The sequence below is a fragment of the Manacus vitellinus genome, unplaced genomic scaffold (assembly GCF_001715985.3).
Source record: "Manacus vitellinus isolate BGI_N305 unplaced genomic scaffold, ASM171598v3 scaffold_14_pilon, whole genome shotgun sequence".
In the NCBI taxonomy this organism is placed as follows: Eukaryota; Metazoa; Chordata; class Aves; order Passeriformes; family Pipridae; genus Manacus; species Manacus vitellinus.
Genome location: NW_021939063.1, coordinates 14,436,931 through 14,462,264, shown reverse-complemented (window position 1 = coordinate 14,462,264; position 25,334 = coordinate 14,436,931). Strand labels below are relative to the sequence as shown.

The following is a 25,334-nucleotide window of genomic DNA, read 5'->3' as shown; positions in this document are numbered from 1 at the left end:
ACCTGCACTGCCAGAAACACCAACAGTTGCACCCAGGCCTGCACCAACACAGCACAGCACCCACCCAACACCTCAGGGCTAAATTGTGCAAGAAGGATGAATACCAGTTATTTCATAATACTTATATTCTCATTTACGTGTACTATTTCCATGTCTTTGCAGAAATATTGTGTCATCCTAAAATACTGTATATTTTGTGTTAGTCTGCAAATACAGCCTTGCTCAGACCAGTGTAGCCTTGTCAATGGCAAATGACTTTTGGGTGAACTGAGAACTACAGTTACCCTGCTCTGATGAAAAAGGCTTTTTTAGTGTTCTCTGCTGTGTAACATCTTTCTGAAAGGCAATTTGTGGAACAGTCAGGATGAGAAACATATTTCAGTACTAAATGTTTTTAACTGGGTACTCTGCAGTCACAACAATGAATTTTTAAATTTTTTTTTAACAGAAACTTAAGGGTAAAACAAGCAAAACATTTAAAAACAGCAAAAAATTTAAAAAATGACCCAGTGCATCCTACTATGCAAAATGAAATGCTCAGCCAGCTTAGAGCAGCTCACCTGAGAAAAGTCAATTTGATAGAAAAAAAGCAACTTACACGTTCAGCTGCTTCCTCTTGGGTACCTGGGAATTTCCTGCCCTTCTTCCAGATCCTCCTTTAGTCCTTCTCAGCGTCACCCTTGCTGCAGCACTGGCCAAGCACTCAAAAATACAAGTTCCTATGAAAAGTTTCAACCTCCTTCATGAGCTTGTGCTCACTGCACCACCATTCAGCATGTCCTCCCTGAGCCCAGGGCTCACTGCTCATTCCCAGTGCTATGCCGGCCCTCGTCCCCACTTTCCCAGCACATCAGGTACTTCCTCCTTGCCTTTGGCTTTAAATGGCTGGGGGGCAGCACAGAGAGGAGGGACTGAAAACACTCAGCTGTTACCCCACCACACCAAACCCCACAGAGAAAAAAAGGGATGAAAGCCCAGGAGGTTTTTTAAGCTGGTATTTTTATTAGAACTCTCTACATAAAGCACCTTTGCCTGCCTTGTACTGACAGCACCTCTCCGAACAAGCTCTTCCGTAACACAGCACGAGATGCTTCGATCTACTCGGCGTTCCTGGACTTGGACACGGCCGCCCTCACAGCCTGCATGATGGCATCCTTGTCGATGCCAAACATCCTCAGGAGCTCCGCTGACTTCCCGCTGCGGGGCACCTGGGACACGGCCAGGCGGCTCACGGTGACGCCGGGCTCGCCCACCACCGCGGCACTCACGGCCTCGCCGATGCCACCTGCGGAGAGAGGGCAAACACAGCCTAGAGCGGGAGCATCCGAGCAGGGAACACACAGCTCTGTGTGTGCCTGAGCAAAGGGCCCTGCAAGGTACAGCCTCGGTCCCCAGGCTTATGAAAACACCAATCACGTGTATCTGAGTTGGCCAAGTGTGAAATGAAAACCTTTCCCTGTATCAAAGGCATTTCGAGGACAGGCAGCCTGACATTTCTGAAGTACTTCCCAATCAGCAGCCAGACACACCTGCCTCTCAAGGGCACAGGACTGTCAGCAAGCTCTCAGCACCTCGGCAGCAGCCACCGAGGGATAGGTTTAAAAATACATTTAGACTGAAGAGTATTTAGGAGTGTACTTAACGTGCTGAAATTCCAACCAATCTCAGCAGCATTTCAGAGCTCCATCTCTCCCCAGTGCTGTACGTGCCACTGGGCACCTCTCTGGTTATGTAACACACTTGCAACCTTTGCTGGGAGCTCAGCTCACACTGAGTCACTATCACTGACAGGGACAAAGGATGCAACGGGAACTGCGTGGAGGCAGGAGAGACCCTGGAAGCAAGAGTACTAGGGAAGAAGAAAACATGTGACTTGTGTCTAAAGCACGTGCTCTGGGACCTGGTAGGAGAGACACCTTGGTGCTGCCCTTCAGTCAGGGTGTATCTGGGAGGCCTTCCCACAGCTTGGGCATGGTGGGATGTAACCAGTCGAACTGAGCCTGCAGCCAGGGGCACTTCTGCAGGGCAGCTGGTAAGATCAGCCTGATGGGGCCTGCAACACACTCAGGGTTCTGATGCTCGTACAGCTGCCCTGCCCTGCCCTGCCTGCTCCAGAGAGCTTAAATAGCCTGTTCAGCACCTCACAGTGTCATGATTTGCCATCTTGCAAATCTGCAGTATAATACTTGTCCAGAGTTGAACACTAAGCTTGAAAATTATGAGGTTCAGTGACCTATCACCATCCAGAGTCTGGAACAAAAGTATGCTGTATCCAGCACTTATGGTAGATCTAGCTCACTTCAGGTACCTGGCAAGAGTGATGCTCACCTTAAAGTAGGGTAAGCAATATTATCATAATTATATCTACTAATTTCTAGTAGTAGATATCTACAACAGCAGAGAAGAAAGAGGGAGGAATTTATCCCAGAGGGACTGCAGAAACTGCCAAAAACTTCTGATTTCAGGCAACATGGAGCCAAGCTTTTGGACACAGGGAATACTTAAGAAGTTTGCACAGCAATGGTCTCTCCTGCAATTTCACACCTGCAGAGCAGCTGCTGTACAGCCACTCAGAGAACACTCCTGTGCAGAGCCCCTGCAGCACAACAGGAATTTACAATTTCACTGGGCACAAACGAATCCAGACTTCACTTGGACCAAGCACAGAAGGGCATCAGAAAGGCAGCCCTGATTAAACCACTGCATCTGAGGAAACTTTCAACCCTCAGTGTCACTTGATAATCCTAACAGCAACAAAAAAGGCTGAAATCTCTCTTTGGCTTTAATGGAACAACAGCATCAGGTCCCCTACTCCTCTGCTGGGAGCTTCCAGTCCCTGACAGCTGTAACCTCCTGGACCCTGCTCACCTTCATGGTAGTGGTCCTCAACAGTGATGATTCTGCCCTTGGTTGCTCTTGCACTTTCAAGTATTGTCTTCTTATCCAGGGGCTTTATAGTGAAGGGATCAATCACACGGATGAAGATTTTCTCTGCAGAAAACAGAATGAAATGATTTGCAACATGAATGTGGAGCATGCAGGACAATGCCAGTGGCACAGGCAATCACTGTGACCTACTAGACCATTATGAAAACTCCCAGGTACCTGAACCTATGGCTTGTCTACCACAGAACTCAACCAACCCTAATTTTTGTGTGCATTCTTTCTCCATGCACCTTGTGAAATAGTAATATCCATATATATCCATAGTAACATCCATTCATTCACAGACAAGACAGAAAGCCTTGGGTAAGTGACTCAAGGTCACTAGGAGTGCCCATCAGCAAGACATGTAACTGGCCTTCCCCCAGGTAAGAGCAGAATCCACTCACAGAAAACCCTCCTTATTCAGATTGTCAATTGCGATTTTTTTTCCTGGACCTTTATTTTTCCTTTAACTTTACTGTCAAGCCAGGCATAATTTCCTCCTGATTCTTTGTTTTTGTAGGCATTTTGAGTTTTTTCTTCACTGCAGGCTGCCACGTCCCAGGTATGTCTGTCTGAACTGCCCCAGCCCTGCTCGGGGCACCCTTAAGGTTGGCACCAAACCCAGGATCTGTTCTGTGCTCATAAGGCAGGCCCAGATGGCTCGTTAAAACTGCACACAAATGGCAATTGTTTATAAAGAATAGCAATTGCTGAGGTTTTGTCTGACCCTGGGGAGCTGAACACTGGCTCAACTCCTACACATGAAGAGGCCCTATTGTCACAGTTTTATGACTGAAGGCTTTTTAGTAGCCAATACATTTTGGGTATTAGATACTGCCTCTGCCTTGAGGGATTATCTCTCCAGAGGTGGTAACTCACACTTCAAAATCAGCAGAGCATTGCAAAGCATGGTAAAATGCAGAAAAGTAACAATGGCTCTGAAAATGCAACTTTTAAAATGTCCTAAGGCTGGTGACTCGAGGTCACGACAAAGCATCAGTCCACCCAGACACTGCACACAAAGCTCCCTTAAGCCACAGGCAGCATTAACTGTATTATCTCCTGCTATTTGTAATCTCTTCCTGGGCGCAGTCCCCTGACTCACAGATGGGGCTTTCACGGGTTCTTTTTCTTCTTATTTCACTGAAGGATTATCATGGCTGTGAGATGTCAGTGCACTTGAGCACTGCAGTGGACCTGTGCCTCCTCCCAGGCTATCAGAGAGCTGATCCATTCACTCAGAGAAGCCCAGGGCAGCCGCGACCCCGGGCCGTGTCCTGCGGGGCAGTGTCCTGGCACACGGGGACAGGCTGTGGTTTGGTCCCTGGCCCCAGCCTGTTTGCAGCCCGTTGTGCTGTGACCATGTGGCACTCCTGCTTCTCACACGCTGTCTCCAAGCCTCTGCCCAGCGCACTATCACACAGATTAGCAGTTCTAAGAAGACCTTGATCTGGTCAGTTTGGCAATTTTCATGGCTATTAATGCTGCTAAGACAACTAAACCCCACTCCATTTTAGGCAAGACTGGCAGGGGGGGACCATGTGATTGACTACTTACCTAGAACAGTTTCATTAATGTTTACCAGTACAAAGGGTGAGCAGTTAGGCTGACTGGTATTGATTTTTTTTTTTTTCTGTGTTAAATGACAGAAAAGGAAAAAAGCCCCACCTTTCCTCAGCTGCTCTGCTGCAGCCAGAGCCTCGTGCAGAGTGACTCCTGCTCCGATCACAGTCACTTGGTCATCCTTGCTCTTCAAAATCACCTGCAAGAAAACGTGTCCAGGTATTTTTAACAATAAATCTCACAGATTTTTTTACATTTCTAGAGATTTTATTAAAAAGATCAAATCTTTGGCATTGCAGTGCTTTAGAGGGAAAAGGGCTTTTACAAGAAGATCAGTGAATATTTTTTCTGATTCTCTTTATCTGTGCAATATTTACCTTTGCCTGTCCAATATGGAAGTCCTCGTTGTTGTTGTAAATGACAGGATTTTCAGGACGACTAGTTCTGATGAAACAAATGCCCTGTTTCCAAAGTAAACATGTGAGAAGTTACAAAAATAGAAAGGTGTTGACATTCTAGTTGGTAAACCCTATGAAAAAAATACAGCAAGCCAACTTTCTATTTGTGTAGTGTTCATCCTTCTATGTCACCTCTGGTTCTACTGAGTTAACTCCCCCCTGCCCCACCAATTCCCATTAGTCCTTTTTTGGTAGCTGCTTGTTTCAAACATCACAAAACACTTCACCTCCTCTTAGAGCACACTGATAACTTACAATTTCCTTTCTGACTCCAAGATCTTTATTTCTCTTTGGTTCTCTCATGGAAATGGAGAATCCTACTCAAGTTAATTAGAATCTTAGAAGCTTGCCATATATGTGCAAATGTTATTCTTATCAATTTTAAAGCAAAAGAAGAAAGGCTGGGCTGAAAGGAAAAATGCTTTCCATCAGTTAATGTTCAGATGCCCTTCAAGAAGAACAAACTTGTACTTTAATCTCTCCCTCACGCTCCTTTCCCTACCCTCCATCTTTTTGTCACAAACTGTTCATTACATTTGTTACACTCCAAATTTCTACACTCCTTCACTGAAAAGCTGTAGTAGCAAGACTGAAAAATTTCAAATTATTTGCTCCTTTCTCAAGAAATACTTCTGTATTAAGGAGATGATCCAACCCAGTGCTGCCCATGGCATTTGACCATTGCTATGTCCAAGCTGAAGGTCTGAGAGATCAGAAACTCTCACAGCCAAGTGGGAAGTCTTAGTTGTCTTCAGCCACAGTTCAATTTAACTGCAATCCATCACTGGCAACAGGGGAGCAAAGGGTGGCCCGTGGGACTGGGAACTCGTGTGAGCCCCAGCTCCCAGTTTCCCTAGGAGCTGTAGCCTTAGACTGACAGAGCACCTGACTCCTGAGCTTCCACCTGCAGGCACCTGATGATCAAAATCCTCAAGATGAATTTATCTTTCCACATCCAGCTTCAATTTTGACCCCAGAGACGTTGTACTGGGAGTGCACTTCTAAGTTTGTTGATACCTAAGAGTTACACTTAACCTTATTCTGAGCCAGTACATATTCAAACTGCAATTGCCCTGTAATCATTTACATCTCCCCAAATCTGGCCCACTGCATTCCAGACTGTTCATTCTGCACTAGCCTGGAGAGAATGCCTGCAACCTTTCCTTGCATAGAAAACATCCCACTGCCACACTGGAGCCTTTGAAAGAATTTATGTGGGTAGAGATGTGCAAGAAACGTGCCAGAAGCAACAAGAGTAGTACAAAAGACAGAATTATTCTCTGGCTCAGAAATACTGTGATGCAAACCTTGGTGTTGGCAGCTATTTCCACTGCTCTTTCGGTGGCTACAGCATCACTGGGATAAAACACAGTGGAGTTGGGAATAGCCCGGAACATGCACAGGTCCTCCAGTCCCATCTGAGATGGCCCATCCTCACCTGAAAGAATTAAACCAGGGTTACAAAAGGGCAAGTGCACATTTCTGGCAATCACTCAACACAGCAGTGAGGGTCAATGTAAACCAGGCAAAAAAGAGAAAAGTATAAAATCAGGCACACACACGACATGCAAGTCTACCTGCTTGAGAAAAGAATCATCTTCTCCTTAAACTTGGAACCATCTAAACAGTAAATAAGGATAGAAAGAGACTAAAAAGAAAGAGAGCTGGGATTAAAAAGAAAAATAGGAAATAAAGTGTAACAATAAAACAACACAAAAGGAATACAACAAATTGGAAGGGTACAGATACAGAAAGAGGGTCACGAGATATCTGAGCATCTTCAGATTTACATGTACTGAGGCTACACAAGCAAAATTGATACTTGTCAATAAGTGTTCCTCCAGATTTAAACTGCTGGAAATGTGAAAGGAGAATGGCATGTGTTCCATCAGAAATGGAGAGTGCAATTGGTGCAACTGCTCTCAAATCCTTGGGCTCATTTCAAGATTAAATGAAGGGTATGTATGCATTTTTCAATACCATAAAAAGGTGTTTTAAGGAGCAGCAGGGCATCTGTGTTGTTAATTTAACAACTCGAGCGCCTCATGGCATAACCTGCAGATCCATGGAAAGGAATCCCTAGCCAGGACACGTGCTGGATGCCATGGATTTCCATGGTTAAAGAAACAACCACCACAACCCCCCCCGCCCCCAGTGACCTTATGTAACGGAGCTTTGGGAATGGCACTGCTCCAAACCAGCCATGCAAAGAGCTCTGAATCCAGTCATGTCCCAGCCTGCAGCAGCAGGGCCATGAGCCTTCCCACATGCACCCGCTACCTGTTAGTCAAGAAGGACGAGTTCACGAGGAAGGAGGAGACTATTTTCATAAGGGCAGCACAAAACTCTGAAGAACTTTAAATATGTTAAAGAAATCAAGCATTGAACTCTGCCACTGTACATGCCTAGTAAAGTAACCACCAACCAGGAAGAGAGAGCTTCTCTGCTTTCAGTTATGACATGAGAAAAACCTCTCAACATCAGCTTCTAGATCTGTGTGCACTCTTGAGTGAATGAGTGGGATCTCAGTGGGCATTTTCCTTTCCTAAAATGCACCCACACAATGCAGACATAGAAGAAAAGTGAAATTATGAAGAATAAAATTATCAGGTACCTGAATTCGAATCTTATCCAAGGTATCATGCCTTTCCTGCTTTTGCTACAGTGGTGCCAATACCACCAGCACTCATAGCTCATACCAGAAATTTACAGAGTAGTACTAAGTTGTTTGGCCTCAAGTCTTTAAGAAAATCCCAATTTACACGGTTTTAGAGTACCATAGATCAAAAGAGAGAATAACTCTCAAAACCTCAATTCATAGCTTAATAAAAAAAGTGAGTGCTTAGTATAAACAGTATCAAATGTCCAGGATATAAAACTGTCTAAACAACTGATATTTCTATTTTTGACAGATGTACACTATGATTTCTTTCCTTGCATATTCACTTTGGAAAATACAGATTTTTCCATTACTCTCTTACGACCTTAAAACTTATTTAATGTTTCAGTCCATCAGCCACTATTGGTCTAGGAGTGAACTTAGTACAGGTTCAGAAGGTCAATTCTCATAAATGTAATGGGTCCAAATTTCAGTGCAGTAGAAGCCCAGGTCTACCTAGAACTGCATACATAAAACTTCAATTTTCACCACAGATCCAGATCAGATTCTGAATTCCATGCAGATTTTGAATTCCATGCAGGCCCAAAGTTCTAGTAGGACATACACTTAATTCATACCCTTCCATTTAAAATTGAATTTTTTAACTGCTCAACGGTTTCTCTGAGTAATTTTCTTTATAACTCTTTATATAAGTTGTAAAACTTATATAAACTTTATGCAATTCTTTATATTAGTTGCATTTCAACTCTGGGTTGAAATTCTTTTTTGAAAATCAAAGTTGAGGCCTGAATGAGATTTGTAATTCCAACGACTTTATAAATCCAAGTATGCACTTGGCAATCACAGCTCCCAGCAGAACATTCCAAGTGCTGAAAATTGAAACCTGGAAGTGTAGTTCTAGGAGACAATTTGGGTAGCTCAAATGAGTTTTATCTTCTTAAATGAGCAAAGACCAAAACTAATTGGCTTTTGCCCCAACACACTTTGCTGCTTGCTAAAAGTCTTAAACTGGATTGAACTAGACTATGATGAGGTGGGAGGACTGATTTTAACAAGAAAAGAGACTTGTAAAAGAATCCCTCCCTTAATGACATACAAAAGCCATAATCTGATACACTCTACATACAGTCTCCACTACTACAGTATATTCTACACAGCAGAAAATTTATATCAAGTATATATATGTAGCAAGTTTGAGGCTCTGGGTGATAGTACACACGTTTACAAAGTATCTTTAAATCTTTACCAATATTACAGGTCAAATTAACTATTTTGTTTTAAACATAAACCCCCCAAGTTTTCTCCAAACCATACTGCCAGCCAGAACTATTAAATCAACTGCAAAAGTGATGTATGCAGAGAGCCTTCATTTACTACCCCTGTCAGCTCTCCCTCCCTTTCGTTTTCCCTATAAATACCCACTACTTTTTCAAGCATGAATGTCTACTTGCATTTTCCTTCTTGGTATGCAAGTCTGTTCCTGTTTTCATGGGTGATGTCTACACATTTCAGTTAAAAAAAAAAACACAAACTCCCTTCCTTCCTCAAACCAAAGTCAAACCCTAATATGATCTGACGTGTTCCAAAGACCTAGGATGGGAAGCCAAGACCAGGGCAGGTTCTGCTGGCAAGGGCCCTCAGCCTGTTGCTCTCAGGCTGCACTGCTTTGGTATATACTGTTGATAACACACTGATGTTTTGGTTGTTGCTGTGTGCTGTCTACCTTAAGTCAAGGGCTTTTCAGTGTCCTCATGTCTGCCAGTGAGGAGGTGGACAAGAAGCTGGGAGGGAGCACAGCCTGGACAGCTAACTGGAAGTGGCTGATCACAGCTCAGGGACAGGCTGGACATCAGTCAGTGGGTGGTGAGCAATTGTAGTGTGCTTATTTTTCCTGGGGGTTATTTTTTTATTTACAATTATTATTATTAGTAATAGTATATTTTACTTTGTTTCAATTACTAAACTGCTCTTATCTCAACAAGGGTTTTTTTCTGTTCTCCCCATCCCACTGCAGGGGCAGGGACTGTGAGAGCAGCTGTGAGGTACTTGGTTGCCAGCTGGGATTAAACCCCAACAGATCAGGTATGTTACCACCTGAGGAACCTCTACATATGTAAATCTATGGGAGCTGATAGGATGCATCCCAGAGTCCCAAGGGAACTGGCTGATGTAGTTGCCAAGACACTCTCCATGATATTTGAAAAGTCATGGCAGTCAGGTGAAGTCCCTGGTGACTGGAGAAATGGAAACACTGCACCCAGTTTTAAAGTGGGGAAAAGAGAGGACCCTGGGAACTACCAGCTACCACCCTGTGCCTGGGAAGATCCTGGAACAGATCCTCCTAGAAGCTGTGCTAAGGCACATGGAGCACAGGAGATGATTCAGGACAACCAATGGCTTCACCAAGGGCAAATCCTGCCTAATTTTGAGCAACCTGGTCTAGGGGAAGGTGTCCCTACCCATGGCAGAGGGGTTAGAACAAGGTGACATTTAAGTTCCTTTCCAACCCAAACCTTTCTATGATTCAATTACCTAAATTACATAACAGCTTCACAGTTCCTGTTTCATCACACTTAGAGATTTTGGGGGTTTTTTAATCAATGCATGAACACTTCCAGTAGTAAAAAAAACTGAGATAAGTTGAAGCAGTTATTTCAAATTGGTGATCTTTGATGGGTTTTTGAGATTGATGGACAAGAGCATCTGGGCAAGAATAGTATCATTAGTTTCTCTCTTCAGAGACTGGGAAACAAAATAGAAGCACATGACTGCAAAGATGAACAGGAATCTAAACTCCTCAGTTTCCATCAAATCCCTTTATATCAGTCTTTACTGGCACAATACAAAAGCTTGTAGGAAAAAATCCTATTTTCATCGGGCCAAAGAGAAAAAAAAGCAGGTGAGGGCTTGAAATCTGCCTCATTCTTTCTAAATACAACACTGCGTCTCACAAAAGCGAATTTGCAAATATGACTTCAGTGTCACACTGCTACAGCACCCCAGCTACAGCACTGCTTGTCTCCCCAGAGCATGACCACCCCTGCCTGGATGGGAGGTGCCCTCACCGATGGAGACGCCGCAGTGGGAGCCGCAGAGGTTGATGTTGCTCTCGGAGATGGCGGCCATGCGGATCTGGTCGAATGCCCGCGTGAAGAAGGTGGCGAAGGTGCTGGCAAAGGCAACGGTTCTGTCCCGAGTGGCACAGCCGACTGCAACGCTCACCTGGAGCAGGGAGAACGTACAAGAACAGTGAGTTCCTCATTTATCAGTTGTTTCTGAGACATCGTCCATCCGTGGGACTCCTTGCCCTAAAAATTTAGCAGATTAAAAGTCTCTGTCCAGTCCTGCTCCTAATTGTTGGCTTTTCCAACATGAAGAGGAAGCAACTTGCTCTCCCACTATCTATCCTCCTGCATCTCTTCTGCTCCTTGCTTCAACTGTTGTTGATTCTTACTGGCAGCTTCTTTTCTCTATCTGCTCCAAACAGCCTTTCACTAGACTTTAAGAATTATCCTCTTTTCTTTTACTGAATCAAAAGCTTACACTTTCATCCCAAAGGACACAGTTCTGCTATCTCCAGCAGGCAAAAATTATCATTACCGAGAGGGAATGGATTTACCTGTGTTATTTAGACTGATATTTACTAAAAGGGCTCTCCTTTAGCAAAATGGAAACTAGAACAAGACTCCTAAATTGTTTATTGCTACAATTACCCCATATATTTATGTGACAAGCAAGTATTAGAACCCCACTCTATGGAGACTCACTGCCTGGCAACACCAGTCTTTGGTAAAGGCAGGAGGGCAGTTACCATGTTCTGCTCAGCAATGTAGCACTCGATGTAGCGACTGGGGTGTTCCTTCTTGAAGAGCTCTGAGAAGGTGGAGTTCTTCGTGTCCCCATCCAAAGCAATCACTCGATCATTGGCATGGCCCAGTTTTGCCAGTGCAACCCCGTAAGCTTTGCGTGTAGCCCACTGGGAAAGGAAAACACAGCAGGGCTGTTGGAACTTTCTGTTTCTACAGCTATTTTTTCCCTTCCCGTTTTGTTTTGCCGTTAAGTCTATGAACATACAATCAGAACCAAAACACAGCCAAGGGCATTTTAAATGATAGCAGTATCAAAAGTACATATGAGAACAGTGACACACAGAAGAGTAAATAAGAAAAGGAAAAAGAAAACCACAATGCAGCATTAGGACACATTGTGTCCTAATGTATTGGAATTGGCAACTCCCTACCAATCCAGCTAGGAAATTTTTAAAACCTTGCTTTCTAATCATGGAAATTCACTGAACTTCATGGAATTTCTTTAATTTTAAATGCACATAAAGTAGTTCAGATAATTGATAATAGTCACAAAATGAAGAAGAGTGATTTGAGTCTTCCTATTTTAATATACCCTTTCAATAGCCAGTGAGTTGATTGTCTCACACCACAGAAGCAGGTGTTTGCCTGCTGAGGTGGGTTGTTGAAACTGTGGGAAGGGATAACACAAAACCTCCTGCCATGCATTTATACAGTCTCACATTTTGAAATATCTGACAAACAGTGAAAAAGAAGGGAATACCTTTTCTCCCACTTTGTAAGTTGGTGGAGATGGCATCTTAATGTTTCTAATATTTACTATAGGTGCATCTTCTTCTGGGAGGGCTGGAGAAAGCTTTTTCTTATTTTGGATTCTATCATCTATTTCCTGAATTACTTGTTCAGCCATATTTTTTGGAAGGGGCTTTCCATGCCAGCTTTCCTTATCTTCAACACCTGTGTATTTAAAAATCACATTACAAGTAAGAAAAGTATAAAAACAATCTAGGTTTTTAGCTGCAGATTTTACCCAGGTAAGTGCAGTGGAGTATGACAGTCTAATATTGTCTTCCAAGGAAGAAATTCCTTAAACAATTACAATAGTAATCAATTATATTAAGACAGACACGTTTAAACACATAAGAGGAATAATTTACTCCAAACTTGTGACAAAATCCCAGTGTCTTCTACTTTTAAATTGGCACCTAACAGACCTGGTCTGTAAGTGTGGGAGGAAGCGATCAGTAAATCAGTGTGAACATTTCACATGAAAGTTAACAGTTGGGCCTGATTAAACAAACTCAGTTAAGTTTGAAACAACAGTTAACCAAGCTGTCTAATTCAAAAAGCCGACATTTTACAGCTTTATTTTAATAGTTTCTGATGACTCTTCTCTGTGCACCTGGCACTAACAGCCAAATTACCTCTCTAATGGATACACTGCTTTCCCTGAGCAAGTTACCCCGAATAATGAATTTTGCTTGCTTACTCAAAGAAAAGGAATGAACATATTCACTCCTGTTATTCATATTTATCTGGTCAGAAAGGCAAACTCGCAGAGTGCTGCTGAAAGCTGGAGCTGAAGAGAATCACGGCAACCCCTGACAACTGAACATGCATTTACTCCACTCCATGGATACAAGGCTCTGTTAGCTGGGACACATCTCACTTGCAAGAACCATGGTAACTTTCTCAGCAATTATGGTGTTGAGAAGTGCAGAGAGTTTGAAAGACTTTCTGCCTGCTATTGCTCAGATGTGCAGGTACACACCTGTCCCCTGGACAGTGATATTTATGTGAGTCTCACACCATGTAAAAATTCCGAAGGATCTTAGAGACACTGTGAAAAAACTCAAACAGCTGCTAACCTGTGAAATAATTTCTACAGGCTACTGTACCCTGTATCTCCATGAATTCCACATCAGATAAGAATTCAGCTGCAGTATGACCTGGTAGCTGATGGACCCTGTCTCATGCAGCTTTGTCAAAGCTGTAACTGCAACACTGCCCCTTATTTTCCATGCATTGGAAAATACTGCCTGTGGGAACAGTAGACCCAGCCACCTGCAACACAGGGAACAGGGACCTTCTGTGACAAAGCTACTCCCTTCTCAGAGTAGTCTCTGTGAGTCTAGGGATCAAGGGCACACCAAGAAAGTGGCCCTCATTTACCAGGACAAGTTTCAAGAGCAAGTCATACGGTTCAATGTTTCCCCTGTCCCCAGCCACCTTCCAGACTAGAAAAGACTTTTTATAGAGTAACAACTCAAGAACAGCTGCCAGCAGAGGAAATCCTGCCCTGCAACAAGGGATCTGTAACAGCCCAGTCCAAGTGCACCCTGGTAACATGAAGAACTGAGTCACATCTTTGCCAGCCTCCAATGAAGCCTCAGGCTGATTGTCCTCCTTAAGAAAAGGCAACAAAGGAAGGAGACAATAGGGTGAAATTCTGAGTTTTCAGATTGTATGGAAGGATTATCAAGTCAAAAAGCTGACAGGATACAATGTATTTCCAATGTATGAAACGTTAAACTTCTTTATTTTTTACTAATGGCACCTTTATTGCAGTACCATGCACATATCATACACATGAGCCTGCACAGCAAGAGATGTTTTATTACCTGATATGCCTTTGCCTTTGTAAGTCTTTGCAATGATGGCTGTTGGCTGGTGTTTGGCCTGGCCAAAGGCTTTGCAAAGCTCCTCCACACTGTGTCCATCCACAATGATAGCATGCCAGCTAAGAACACAAACAGATCAACTGTTTCTAAAGGGTTTTAGCATGTGACACTCTCTGGGAGTCAGCAATAACAATAACGAATACTAATGCCATTCCAATGCAGTGTCTTTTTAAGGGACCCAAAGTGTGCCAGAAACACAAACTAGCATTTATTTGATATCATAAAAAATACCACAGTCACTTTTTTATAATGCAAAAAGAGTCACAGAGGCATCAACAGCTAAAAGCAAAATTCACAGCCCACAGATAACTAAGTTATCCTACATTTCTTCAGATATAATGGCCATTTTTAGTAACAAGAGCAAATCAAACATCTAGAAATAAGATAAAAACTGACAATGGAAGCTGATTTAAAAAAAAAAATGCTCCATCATAATTTGCATGGCTGCTATTGTATATGACAGTTTTTTATCATGGGTTTTGCATCTACATAGAAATATGAAACTAAATGAAAGCCAATACACAAAGAATTCTCATCGTTTCCATGCTGTATTTTTGCTCTACTTGTTATGACAGTACATGTGGTCACACAGTCATAAAATCTGTATTTAATATGATAAAAACAGTTTTAAGATCCTCTAACAAATGTATCTGAGTAAACAGTTTTCTTATTTTTCCTCTAAACAACAAATTCTGCCACTTTTAATATTCCTGCTGTACCCATAAAGTCGACCAATATCAGGGATTACGAAAGACCACCTTCCTTGGTGATGGCAGCCTTTAGAACTGAAAGCTCATTTGAACAATTCTGAGAAGCAAATAAAACACACAGTTTGGACTGAGAGATTATCCTGAGCTCCTTCCCCTCACTTACCCAAAGGCCTCGCAGCGTTTCTGGTAGATTTCCACGTGGTGCTGCAGAGGAGCGGGGTCACTTTGTCCAAGACGGTTAACATCAAATATGGCAACGAGATTATCCAGCTTGTAAAAGCCAGCAAAGGCCATTGCCTCCCAAACAGAGCCCTCAGATAACTCTCCATCTCCAAGCAGACAATACACTCGATAGCTAGAAGAAATTAAAAAAAAAAAGAAAATAAATTAAGTTTGATGTCTAAGCACCATTAAATAAAAAACCAAACCCCCTCTAAACAATTCAGAGTGAGAATTCACTGCTTTTTTCTATCCCAAACTCAACTCCCATTGCTCAATGCATTCACCTCAGATAACATTACATAGTAATCTTAGACAAATCAAATTAAAATATTTTTGAGCTGGTACACATTAGAAAAATAAGATGAGAAATATTGCTTTGCCTTCCAAACCTTTGTCTCAAAAAATTCAAGTCTTAAGCCTCCCATTGCAAGGCTTGACTGAACAGGCCCATTGAACACTGTCACTGTGACTCAGCAGGATCTGAACAATGCAGGAACAGTTACTGGCTGCTTCCTCCTTCCTACCATGGACTCTCTGGAAGGACAACCAGTACCTGAATTTCAGGCAACTCTAAACTGTGGATGAATTCAGCTATGGTTTAAAGCATGCTGCATAACCAAATTCAGAATTCAGGAAAAAGATAACCAATACGATATGACTTCATAGACTGTTTCTCTAAACACTAAGCCTTTTATTCAGGTAAAACTCAGTTAGCAGGAGCACTGCCTCATCCCTGCAGAATTCATCCCCTGCATTTTTCTTCTATTACCACTCTCTTTTTTTTGGATGACAAAGCTTTGTAAATGTTTATTACCCACTAAAATTAAAACAGAATAGTAAATTAGCCTTCAAATATACAATTTTAAAACAAAATAATCGAGATGGCTGTTGGAGATTTTTTTCTTACTAGACATTAAGCTGTAAGAGAATCTTGCTCTGAATCCCACCTGCCTTCGGCTAAATCTGAACTCCTTTCACTGAAGCTGCTCCCCAGTGCTGCACGCAAGACCACCTTTTCCTTTTGTCATGTAAGCACTGGTTAGATTTTTTCCACACGTAGCATCTGTTAAACTCAATTAAAATCAGCAAGTCATCTTTCACAGAAATGATTTCAAGCTAGTGAAGTGTAGGACACATTAACTGGGCAGCCTATGCTCGAATGTACTAGAACTGTCACATAAAATACATCAACTACATCAGGCTATTTTCCTCCTCACATAGATTGCCTTTAGACATCTTCTTTTCTTGTGCACAAAACAAATGGCAGAAGCAGTCATTTTTGTCTCTGTGGAGTTGAGTGCCTTTCTGATAACATTTTGGAGCCCTACTTTATGATCCAATGATGTTATTATTGACCATAACAGTTCCTTATCTAATGTTCTCCATTATTTGTCATCTGACTTTGAACAGACACATTTTTGGCTTGTGCCGTTCTTCTAAGGGGACACGTCCAGCCTCAACATGGCTATCAATTACTCTCTGGGAGTTAGAGGCTGTTCCAACAACTTACTGTCTTCTCTACTCAGGAATACTACCCTGCAATGCTGTCAGGTTACAACAGGAACACACATATGCACTAATTCTTGTTAACCTTTAAACCCTTGTAGTTTCGCTGGCAACAGCTTCGTAATTACCAGGCTCATAATCTATCACTGAAAACCTGAATTTGAAATTAGATTTGGGAATGGAGAATAGAATAAAGTAGTTTTGTTTTTCCCTGACTAAGGATTTATTTTCACAAAATTTTCCCACTGAATGCCTATAATCATAAAATATGAAGATGGAATTACCTGGCTCTGTCAAAGAACTTGCCAGTGTATGCCATTCCACATGCAGCACCAAGACCCTGCCCAAGGGATCCAGTAGCCACATCAGTGAATGCTTGTCTCTGAGAATAAGAAGAGAGCAATTATTTTACAATTAAGAAACAAAGGAACTAAATTCCAGTGCTAGAAGATGGTTCAACATACATCAAAATGCAGCCTCTCAGCCATAACAACATACAAGTCTCTCTAAATCTTGCCCCAAAATCCTTCTCTCTCTGCAATGTGTGTACCTTGATGGTCAGTGTCACAAACTAACCAGGTTCTCTGAAAGGGAATGGTAACTATGGCCACAAATTTCTCAGCTATGCTTTGGATGGCAGCAGTTAAGAATTGATGATTTTGTGTAAAAAAGGATCAACTTTCTTCAAAAGAAACAACTAACTGGCTGAGAATGGAAAGACCAACGAGGTTACAAAACTGGATGTAAACTCTTGAAATACCTCAAAGCTGCTTAAAGGACAAGTAAAGCCTGGATGGAACTTTACATAAGCCTTTTTTAAAATGGAAAATATTGACATGCAGGACTGTGGGGGAACTTTACTACAACAATAAAGGTAATTTTTACATGTTCACTCAAACACAGACACCAATTCAGTTGTGAAGCCATAAGTATCATCATCCTTCTTAAAAGTCTTTATCTTTCCTGTACAGTACAGATGGCAACCAAGAACTGCCATAAAATACATGCTCTTATTGTTTCACAGAAAACATCATTTTATATCAAAGGTTACAAGCACTTACTGGAACTGGGTGTCCTTCTAGGACAGAATCAATTTTCCTCAAGTTCAGTAATTCTCCTTCTTGTAGAAATCCAGCCTCTGCCCAAACAGAATACAAAATTGGTGCTGCATGACCCTAGGGAGAAACAGAAATTTTAAACAAAGCACAAGTTTCACAACTTCCTAGGATCAATACAAAGCTCTACAAAGCTGACAAACCCTGAAATCAGGTTCTTGTGTTCTTGTAACACTGAATTATAAAATACTTTTACAGCACAACATTCACACTAATGCTTGCTTCCAAGTTTCCCACACCCCTGTTTAGAGCATCCCAGATCAATGAGCAAGTGTTATCCCCCTAGAACTTCTTCAGTGTACTCAGGTAAGATGCAGTGTGTGACAACAGGCAAAGTTTTAAGCTTTATACCCTCAGACCCTTGTGGCCAGGTCCAACATGATAACTAAAGCAGCAGTCATCTTCCACGCTGGAGCCATCAGGAGTCACAAGAGCATGCAGAGGTTTGAAGCCATTTAGCAGCTCTAGGCAGAGACCCTGATTAATTAGAGAGGTAAAGCAAACATGAAGAAGCAACTCTCAGTGCTTTTACCCCCTCAGCATCAGCTGCTTGCTTCTTCCAAATTCCTTGGTTTAGAATGGGCATCAGAAGTGGCAACAGTTGCTATATCCACTGCCAGAACATACATGATGGGCTACACAGCACTACTCTGAGCCACCACATGAAGAATTCTGTCTCAGTGGAGCAGGAGAGATGTGCCATGTTTTACACAGTTATGTTTTCTGAAGGCCCCTCACCTGCCTTAATGTCATATGATCAAAATGCCCCTCGATTTCTAAGGGCATAAAGTAAAAGGCAATATAAACATTAACAGCCAGCCCAGACATGAGATTTACAGTTTTCTAACCCACAGTGGCTTCAGAAGTAGCACTGACTTTAATATCATCCTGGCACAGTAGGAATGCAAACTACTCACTAACTGCCCTGTTTCATGTAATGCTCCCTGAGAAGCTGGCAGGCATTAGTGCCCACTGGGATGTGGCTGCAGGCAGAACAGCAGGGCTGCAGTTAACAAGGACAGCACAGGAGCTGACTGCCTTGTTAGAAAATTGGTTATGCCAAAATAAAACAGACCTTAGTGTATCCTGATAAATTTTATAGACAATATAATAACATTTATTACTTAACACTAGAACAAAGTAAAGACTCATCAAGAAACTTTATACAGACACTTTCAAACCATCTTGAAGTTATGCTGCATCTTAATTCAAGCAACTTTTATTTGTCTTTCTGAAGCAATTCCAAGCTCTCAAATATTTCCAATAAATTTCTGTGCAGATGCAAGTCTAAGTAAGCACAAGTCAAGGAAGACCAGTCAACTTAATCTACAGACAGGCAGCTCTTTCCTAGCAGAGTGAACAGGATCACAAAACAGTTATTATTTACCTTTGAAAGAACAAACCGGTCGTTGCTGGCGTTTCTGGGGTCTTGCACTTTGTACCTCATGGTATGGAAAAACAGCACAGACATGATCTCTGCTGCACTGCAACATGATGTAGGGTGGCTACAAGTCAAGAAGACCCAAGATTACCACTTCTTGTTATTGTTTGCTCAGGCCCATATCTTTAAAATATCACTTTACCAGTCCCCAACTCCTCAGAATTAAAATATACAATCTGAAGTGTTTGAAAACACGTCCCATCTGCCATTCTCCCAATGCAAATTAGTTGTACTTTGAGACAAAGGGAGCCTCTTATCTAGTTGAAGTGGATGCTCAATCTAGACATATCTTTTAGAGCTCTCTGTTCTTCTCCATGCCAAGGACCACCACCCTGAGGGGTGACCATGAAGCACAGGAACCTGTACAACCTTGGGCCTGAAATCAGACTCCACAGATTTATCCCACAGAAATTCACACGGATGCAGAGGAAACAAGGGCAGCTTTCCACAGTACTTGAGCCACTCACTGAGTGAAGGAATTAAAAGTGTGGCACCAGGACTTGTTCAGGCCCTGATGCACAGGGATTGGTAACACCAGATTAACTTTTGCAGAAAGTTCTGGAACATTTATCATTGTATAACACAGGAACCACTTCATTTTACCATGTTAGAGCTGACAGAATTAAAATTCTGATTTCTAAAGAGGGCATTAAATAATGCAACTCTTGTATTTCATCTTCTACTGAAACTGGATTCAGAAATTTACTGTCTCCAGTAAACACCCAGATACCTGTTATAAAATACTAACTTGCTTAATCTCTGGCTGGGAGAAGAACATCTCTATCACTTTGAAATATGGTACTAGTTGGTTCATCAAACATTTATAAGTATCTGTGATTCTGTGATGTGAGATAGTCTCTCCCACTGAACTATCTGGGATAACATTTGGAACATTCTTCAACAGCAGCATGAATTAATACTTCAACTACAACTTGCCTTAGAAACACATAGGCCCATTTCAGAGGCAATTGTGCCAATAAGTACCAACAAGCAAATACAGAACTCCCTGAAAAGGGTTATTTCAAGTGGCAAATAACGAGTTTTATATTTCATTTGAAGTGCAAAAGAAGGGCATATAATTACTTTTATTTATCTACATTACTGTAATTAAAATATTGATCAATGTTGTTATGCACCTGGAAGGGATGGCACTACTTGACCACCAGCCTTGGCTTTTCAGTTGCAATAAAGCTTAAAAGGAGTAAGGAGGCTCTTTAAAAATCTTTATTAAATGTGGAAAGTAGCATTTTTTGTATTTTACTGGTGTAAATAGGATCATTTTGGATATCAGTTGTTGCTACTGAAGTACAGGAAAGTGGATGCTGAACAGTAAGAAGGCTGAAAATAACTTGCAGTTTCATCTCACTTTCTCTTTTACCAACATATATTTTTCATCTTTAACACAATATTCTTAAAATATTTGACCCTACTTATAAAACAGGATGAACTTACTATGAAAGTGTCACATTTCATTTCCCACATGTACATTACCATGCATGTTAGGATTAGACAACACTTTCACTAAAACTTTAACCAGAATATTCTTTTGATAGTAATAAACCTTCCCTCCCAACATCCCCAACGGTGCTGTAATAAGAGAATAAAAACATGCAAAACACTAGCAAAATACAAATTACAGTTAGTGTCCATCCCTTAGTAAGTACTCACACAGGGAAACAAAAGAATTAGCTTTAAACCATGGTTCAAACATATTAGTAAATATTTATGTGTTTGAGTTAATCAAGAAGCCTTACATGCTTGTTTAAAGCTTTCATTCCTTTAATTTTATTGACTTTATACTTAACCATACTTCTATGAACTCCTGGTCTTGGTAAAAAAAGTTTTAAACCACCTAAAATGGTAGCGCGTGGAAATAAAAAAAAAGCAGAAAAATTTAATAAATTACCTGAAAATTGAAAAAAAAAAAATCTTGTTAAAGCTACAGGTAATTACATGAATTCCTACTATCAGAAATAACCAAAAATTTAACTGCTTATCAGATATCAGAAATCATTGTAAAAATCAACTGTATCCTGATGGATGAACAACCCAGAACCTCGTGGTGCTGGTCCCATTACTACTCTTTGAAAGGTCCTACTGAAGCCTTAACTTTGAAATACAGCCCTTCAGGAGGAAACCAAACTGAAGTCCATTGGGACACTGAAATCTTGGATCCACATAAACCAAGAGTAAGATGATTACTCCAAAAAAGTAGTTTCGTAGGTGTTTTTTATTACTCTGCATCAATTATCTCCTTCTACACATGTCCACATTTCAACTAAAAAGGACTGTGGTGGAAAGTTAAAATGGAACACTGAGTCCAAGAGAAAAGCTAAAAAATTGAAGAAAAACTAATCTGCAACAAGTGATCACACCACACTTACGAAACTTAACTGCCTCTTAAGAAACTCTTACAACTTCCACTTTTAAGAATGTAACCAGCCACCTCTAGGAAGCCCAAAAACTGTTTCAAAACTGTAAAAATGTATCATCAGCTACAGAAGAGACTCCACATGTTCTGAAGGAAATGTCTGCACTACTTATCTAAAAAAACCCACCTTCTTCCACGCCCCAAAGCAAGTATGTTCAATCCTTACAACTAACTCAATCAAATTTTTTGCCCACGTAAGTCATTTTAAACACAAAATTTTTTTCCAGTTCACTGAACTTTTCCACCACGGCTGGTGAAGCACTCAAAGTGATGTGTTTGAGCAACTTCAGGATCAGACCGACTTTGCTCTTGCCCAGGCAAAGGCTGTACTTTTTTTAACAAAAGGTAGAACAAGTAAAGGCTGCAAGAACTGGTGTGTCGGATCTACCACAGCACCACTTGTGTTGCAATGCACACCACATTTTACAGAAATTACTTCCTTGAAAGTAGTAGGCAGGTCCTGTTTTGTCTGAAGTGCTTTTACTGGAAGTATTTCCTTCAGCTTTTACCAACTACACCTTCAACAAACACAAATTTCCTTACCAAAGTCAAAGCAAGCATGAAACAATTTATTTTTTTAATTAACTGTGAGCTTCTATTTAACTTGCATTCAAACATCTTTCCGTATTCTTGGTGCACACCAGCAATTTAATCAAAGTGTACTGTCTCCTTCAATTTTTGGGAAACATATTCATAATGTACAGATGTTTTAGAAGTATGTGTGCTTTGTCTAACTCCACAACAGACTGACTGTCTTTTAGGTATGTTACTACACCATCATCTTGGCAATCAAATCTTATTAAGAAAATAAATGACTTGCCAACAGAACCTTCCCTCCAGAGTCCATCTTTCATAATCTGCTCGTTATCAGGTTGTGTAATAATTTCAGACTACACAACTCCAGTGGCAGAATAAACCAGAGGGATTAATGAAATGCCTTTGTGCAAGAAGGACTCGGTATTGTAGCACACATGAACCGGGAATAAAAAGCTTGAGAAAAAATACTTTACTGTCTGTTCATCAGTATGATGGGAATGGTTTTACTGCTGAATTCCATGGACCACAGAAGAGAAGCAGAGGCTGTAGCATGAACCTTATCCTTCAACAGCATATCAGACAAAGCAGAGAAATAATTTTATCTGCCGATAAGACAAGTAATACCACGCATCCCTAGGCCTGCTTAAAATACATACTAGAAGCTCGATACTGAAGCCCAAGCTCTACTAAGCAGATTTAGCACAATTTTTCTTACCTACAATTTCACACAGGCTTGTGTAATAATGCCTGTACACTGCAGCTTTGAAACAAATCAAGAAGTAAAAGAGCAGCTGTTGGGTATCCAGCACTTCTCTCTCCAGACTGGACCCAAAAAACCCACCCCCAAGGAGGCCGAGAGGTTTCCCGCGTCCCAACACCCCATTTCACAGGAAGAACCACAGGAGCATTTCCATTCGCTGTCTGCAAACAGAACGAGTAAAGTTCAGTTTCTCTGCCATGTGAGGCAGCTCATGCCAGGCACAGGGTGGAGACTGTAAGGCAATTCAAAGAAGCTTTATAACCTTTTACATACTACCCTTCTCCACACGAACCTCAGCACCCAAGAGATTCCTTCAGACTTTTAAAATTTTTTTTTTTTAAACACTGCAGCCAGTTTCAAAGAGGTCCAAAGGAGGAAATTGCAACAAGATGGGAGAGATTAAAAAAAAGGCCAGCACTTTATATGGAGGTACTGAAATACATTATTCAAGCAGAAAAAACGGCTTTAATTTTATATGAGTAAAAGAGGATTGTTTGCAGAGATTTTTTTTCCATAGGTAAAGCACGATCAAAGGAAGGATAACCCTGGAATCTGCACACATCAGAGCCCACACTAAATCCTGTCCAGAGGCCTGAATAAGCTGCCCATTGGAGACCGCGGGCATGGCACAGATAATCCCACTTGGGCTCACTTGAAATTCTGTACAGAATTAGTTCCAACTGACGGGCACGCAATGAAAAAGAAGCCGCTTGCGCCTCGGGCACAAATTCTTTGGTTTCCAGTCCTGCACCAACTTAGCATTCCCGGCTCTCTCGCAGTCACAACACCCGCGGGCACCGGCGCCCGGCGCGGCCCGGGCGGGCTCTGCCCGCGCAGCCCCCGCCCCGGCCGCCATTTCCAGATGTGCCACCGCCGCATCCAGCGGCGCGGGGGGTGCGGGCTGTGGCCGGGTTCATCCCTGCCCCGCTCCCATCCCCGCCGCTCCCGCAGCATCCCCGCACAGCCGGAGCGGGGCCTCTGCCCCAGGACACGGGCGCGTGCCCCGGGCCCCCTCCCAGCCCATCCCGAGCCCCCGGCTGCGGGAGCGCGCTTCCCGTGTGCGGCGGGCTCTGCTGCCGCCTGCCTCCCCCCTCCCTCCCTCACCCGGAGCCGGCCGCGGTCGTGGCCTTGATGGAGCTGATGCGGAGCCGGTTGGCCGTGTCCTTCAGCGCCTGCAGCGTCTGCTGGTCGGGCTTGTGTAATCCTCATGGGGCGAGGCGGGAGGGCCGCGGCGGCTGCGAGGCTCGGGCGGCGGTGGCTGCACCTGGGGCTGGGGCTCCGCGAAGGCTGCGGCGGCGCGGCTCACCCGGGCCGAGCCGGGGCGGAGAGAGCAGCGAGGGCGGCCGCCTCCCGCCTCCCGCCCCCGGCCGGGCCCGCCCGCGGGAGGGGCGGACGGGGCTGTGCGGGCCCGGCGGCTCCCCCAGCCCCGCCCGCGGGCGCCATTTCCCTCGTGCTGGAGGGGAGCGCTGAGCGCAGGGTGCGGGTGTGGACCCGCGCTCCTGTGTTCCACCCTTCATAGAGTCACGGACTCGTTCGGGTTTGTAAGGGACCTCTGGAAATCACCCAGTCCACCCCCCTGCCAGGGTCACTTGGAGCAGGTGACACAGGAGCGCGTCCAGGTGGATGTTTGATGTCTCTGGAGAGGGAGACTCCACACCCTCCCTGGGCAGCCTGTTCCCCTGCTCTGCCTCCCTCAGTGTAAAGTTCTGCCTCATCTTGAGGTGGAACTTCTTGCGTTTTAGTTTATGGCCATTGCTACTCGTCCTGGTCCTGGGCACCACTGAAAAGAGTCTGGTACCATTCTCGTGGCACCCACCTTTGAGGCATTTATACGTATTGATGTGATCCCCTCAGTCCTCTCCAGACCAATTAGGCCCAGCTACTTCATCTCTCATAGGAGAAATGCTCCAGACTCTCATCATCTTTATGATCTCTGCTGGACCCTCTCCAGGAGCTACTTGTCTCTCGTACTGAGGACCCCAGAACTGACTCCAGGTCTGCCTCACCAGGGCCGAGTGGAGGGGCAGGATCAGCTCCTTCAACCTCTTCACTTCAACCCCTGTTCAATAAAACTGTTGCTAAGGGTCTGTTCCTGTCTGTAAAAGAATGTTCACAGTATCCCACACCTTAAGAGTGACCTGTTTCCTCCACACAGTCTAGAGAAACAGTAACAGACTTACCCCATGTGGCTTCCTTCCAGGAAACAATTCATATTTCCATAATATATGTTAAAAAATGTGACAAATATGGAGTCTTTTGCATTAAATATTGCAGCAAATACATTTTCTCTAGCAATTCTGAACACTATGTGATTAGAGCTACAGACTTAACTAGGCAAATTAAATATTTCATATTTGTTCTAGAAAGCTTAAGCAGCACTAGAGGTCACAATCTAAAACCAAAAAAAGTTTAAACAGACAATAAAAACAAATACTTCAGATCTTTCTCATGAAACCTGGTATTCCTGCACTGCACTTTTCTATTTCAGTGTTCTGTCCACTGGTATTTGTCCTAGAAGCTGTACTATATAAATTTAAAAATATTAATATATTTTAA

At 42.7% G+C, this 25,334-nt stretch overlaps 1 protein-coding gene across 1 annotated transcript; it reads right to left on the bottom strand.

Moving 5' to 3' along the window:
* Positions 1 to 981: 981 nt before the first annotated feature.
* Positions 982 to 24,095, bottom strand: TKT (transketolase). The gene is made up of 14 exons (XM_018068549.2): positions 23,883 to 24,095; positions 18,997 to 19,114; positions 17,556 to 17,669; positions 16,779 to 16,876; positions 14,930 to 15,121; positions 13,997 to 14,115; positions 12,139 to 12,332; positions 11,381 to 11,545; positions 10,635 to 10,791; positions 6,257 to 6,387; positions 4,869 to 4,952; positions 4,597 to 4,690; positions 2,869 to 2,991; positions 982 to 1,285 (listed from the first exon to the last, which is right to left on the bottom strand). The coding sequence occupies exons 2-14, from the start codon at positions 19,078 to 19,080 to the stop codon at positions 1,098 to 1,100; spliced, it is 1,743 nt and encodes a 580-aa protein (XP_017924038.1). The 5' UTR covers positions 19,081 to 19,114; positions 23,883 to 24,095; the 3' UTR covers positions 982 to 1,097.
* Between the last annotated feature and the right edge of the window lie 1,239 nt (positions 24,096 to 25,334).

Coding starts and splice junctions, on each gene's coding strand:
- TKT (XM_018068549.2), bottom strand. CDS start 19,080: ATGTCTGTGCTGTTTTTCCATACCATGAGGTACAAAGTGCAAGACCCC. Junction 17,670..18,996: donor ACCGGTTTGTTCTTTCAAAG/GTAAATAATAAC, acceptor GTTTCTCCCTAG/GGTCATGCAGCACCAATTTT. Junction 1,286..2,868: donor TGAGGACCACTACCATGAAG/GTGAGCAGGGTC, acceptor CTCTCTCCGCAG/GTGGCATCGGCGAGGCCGTG.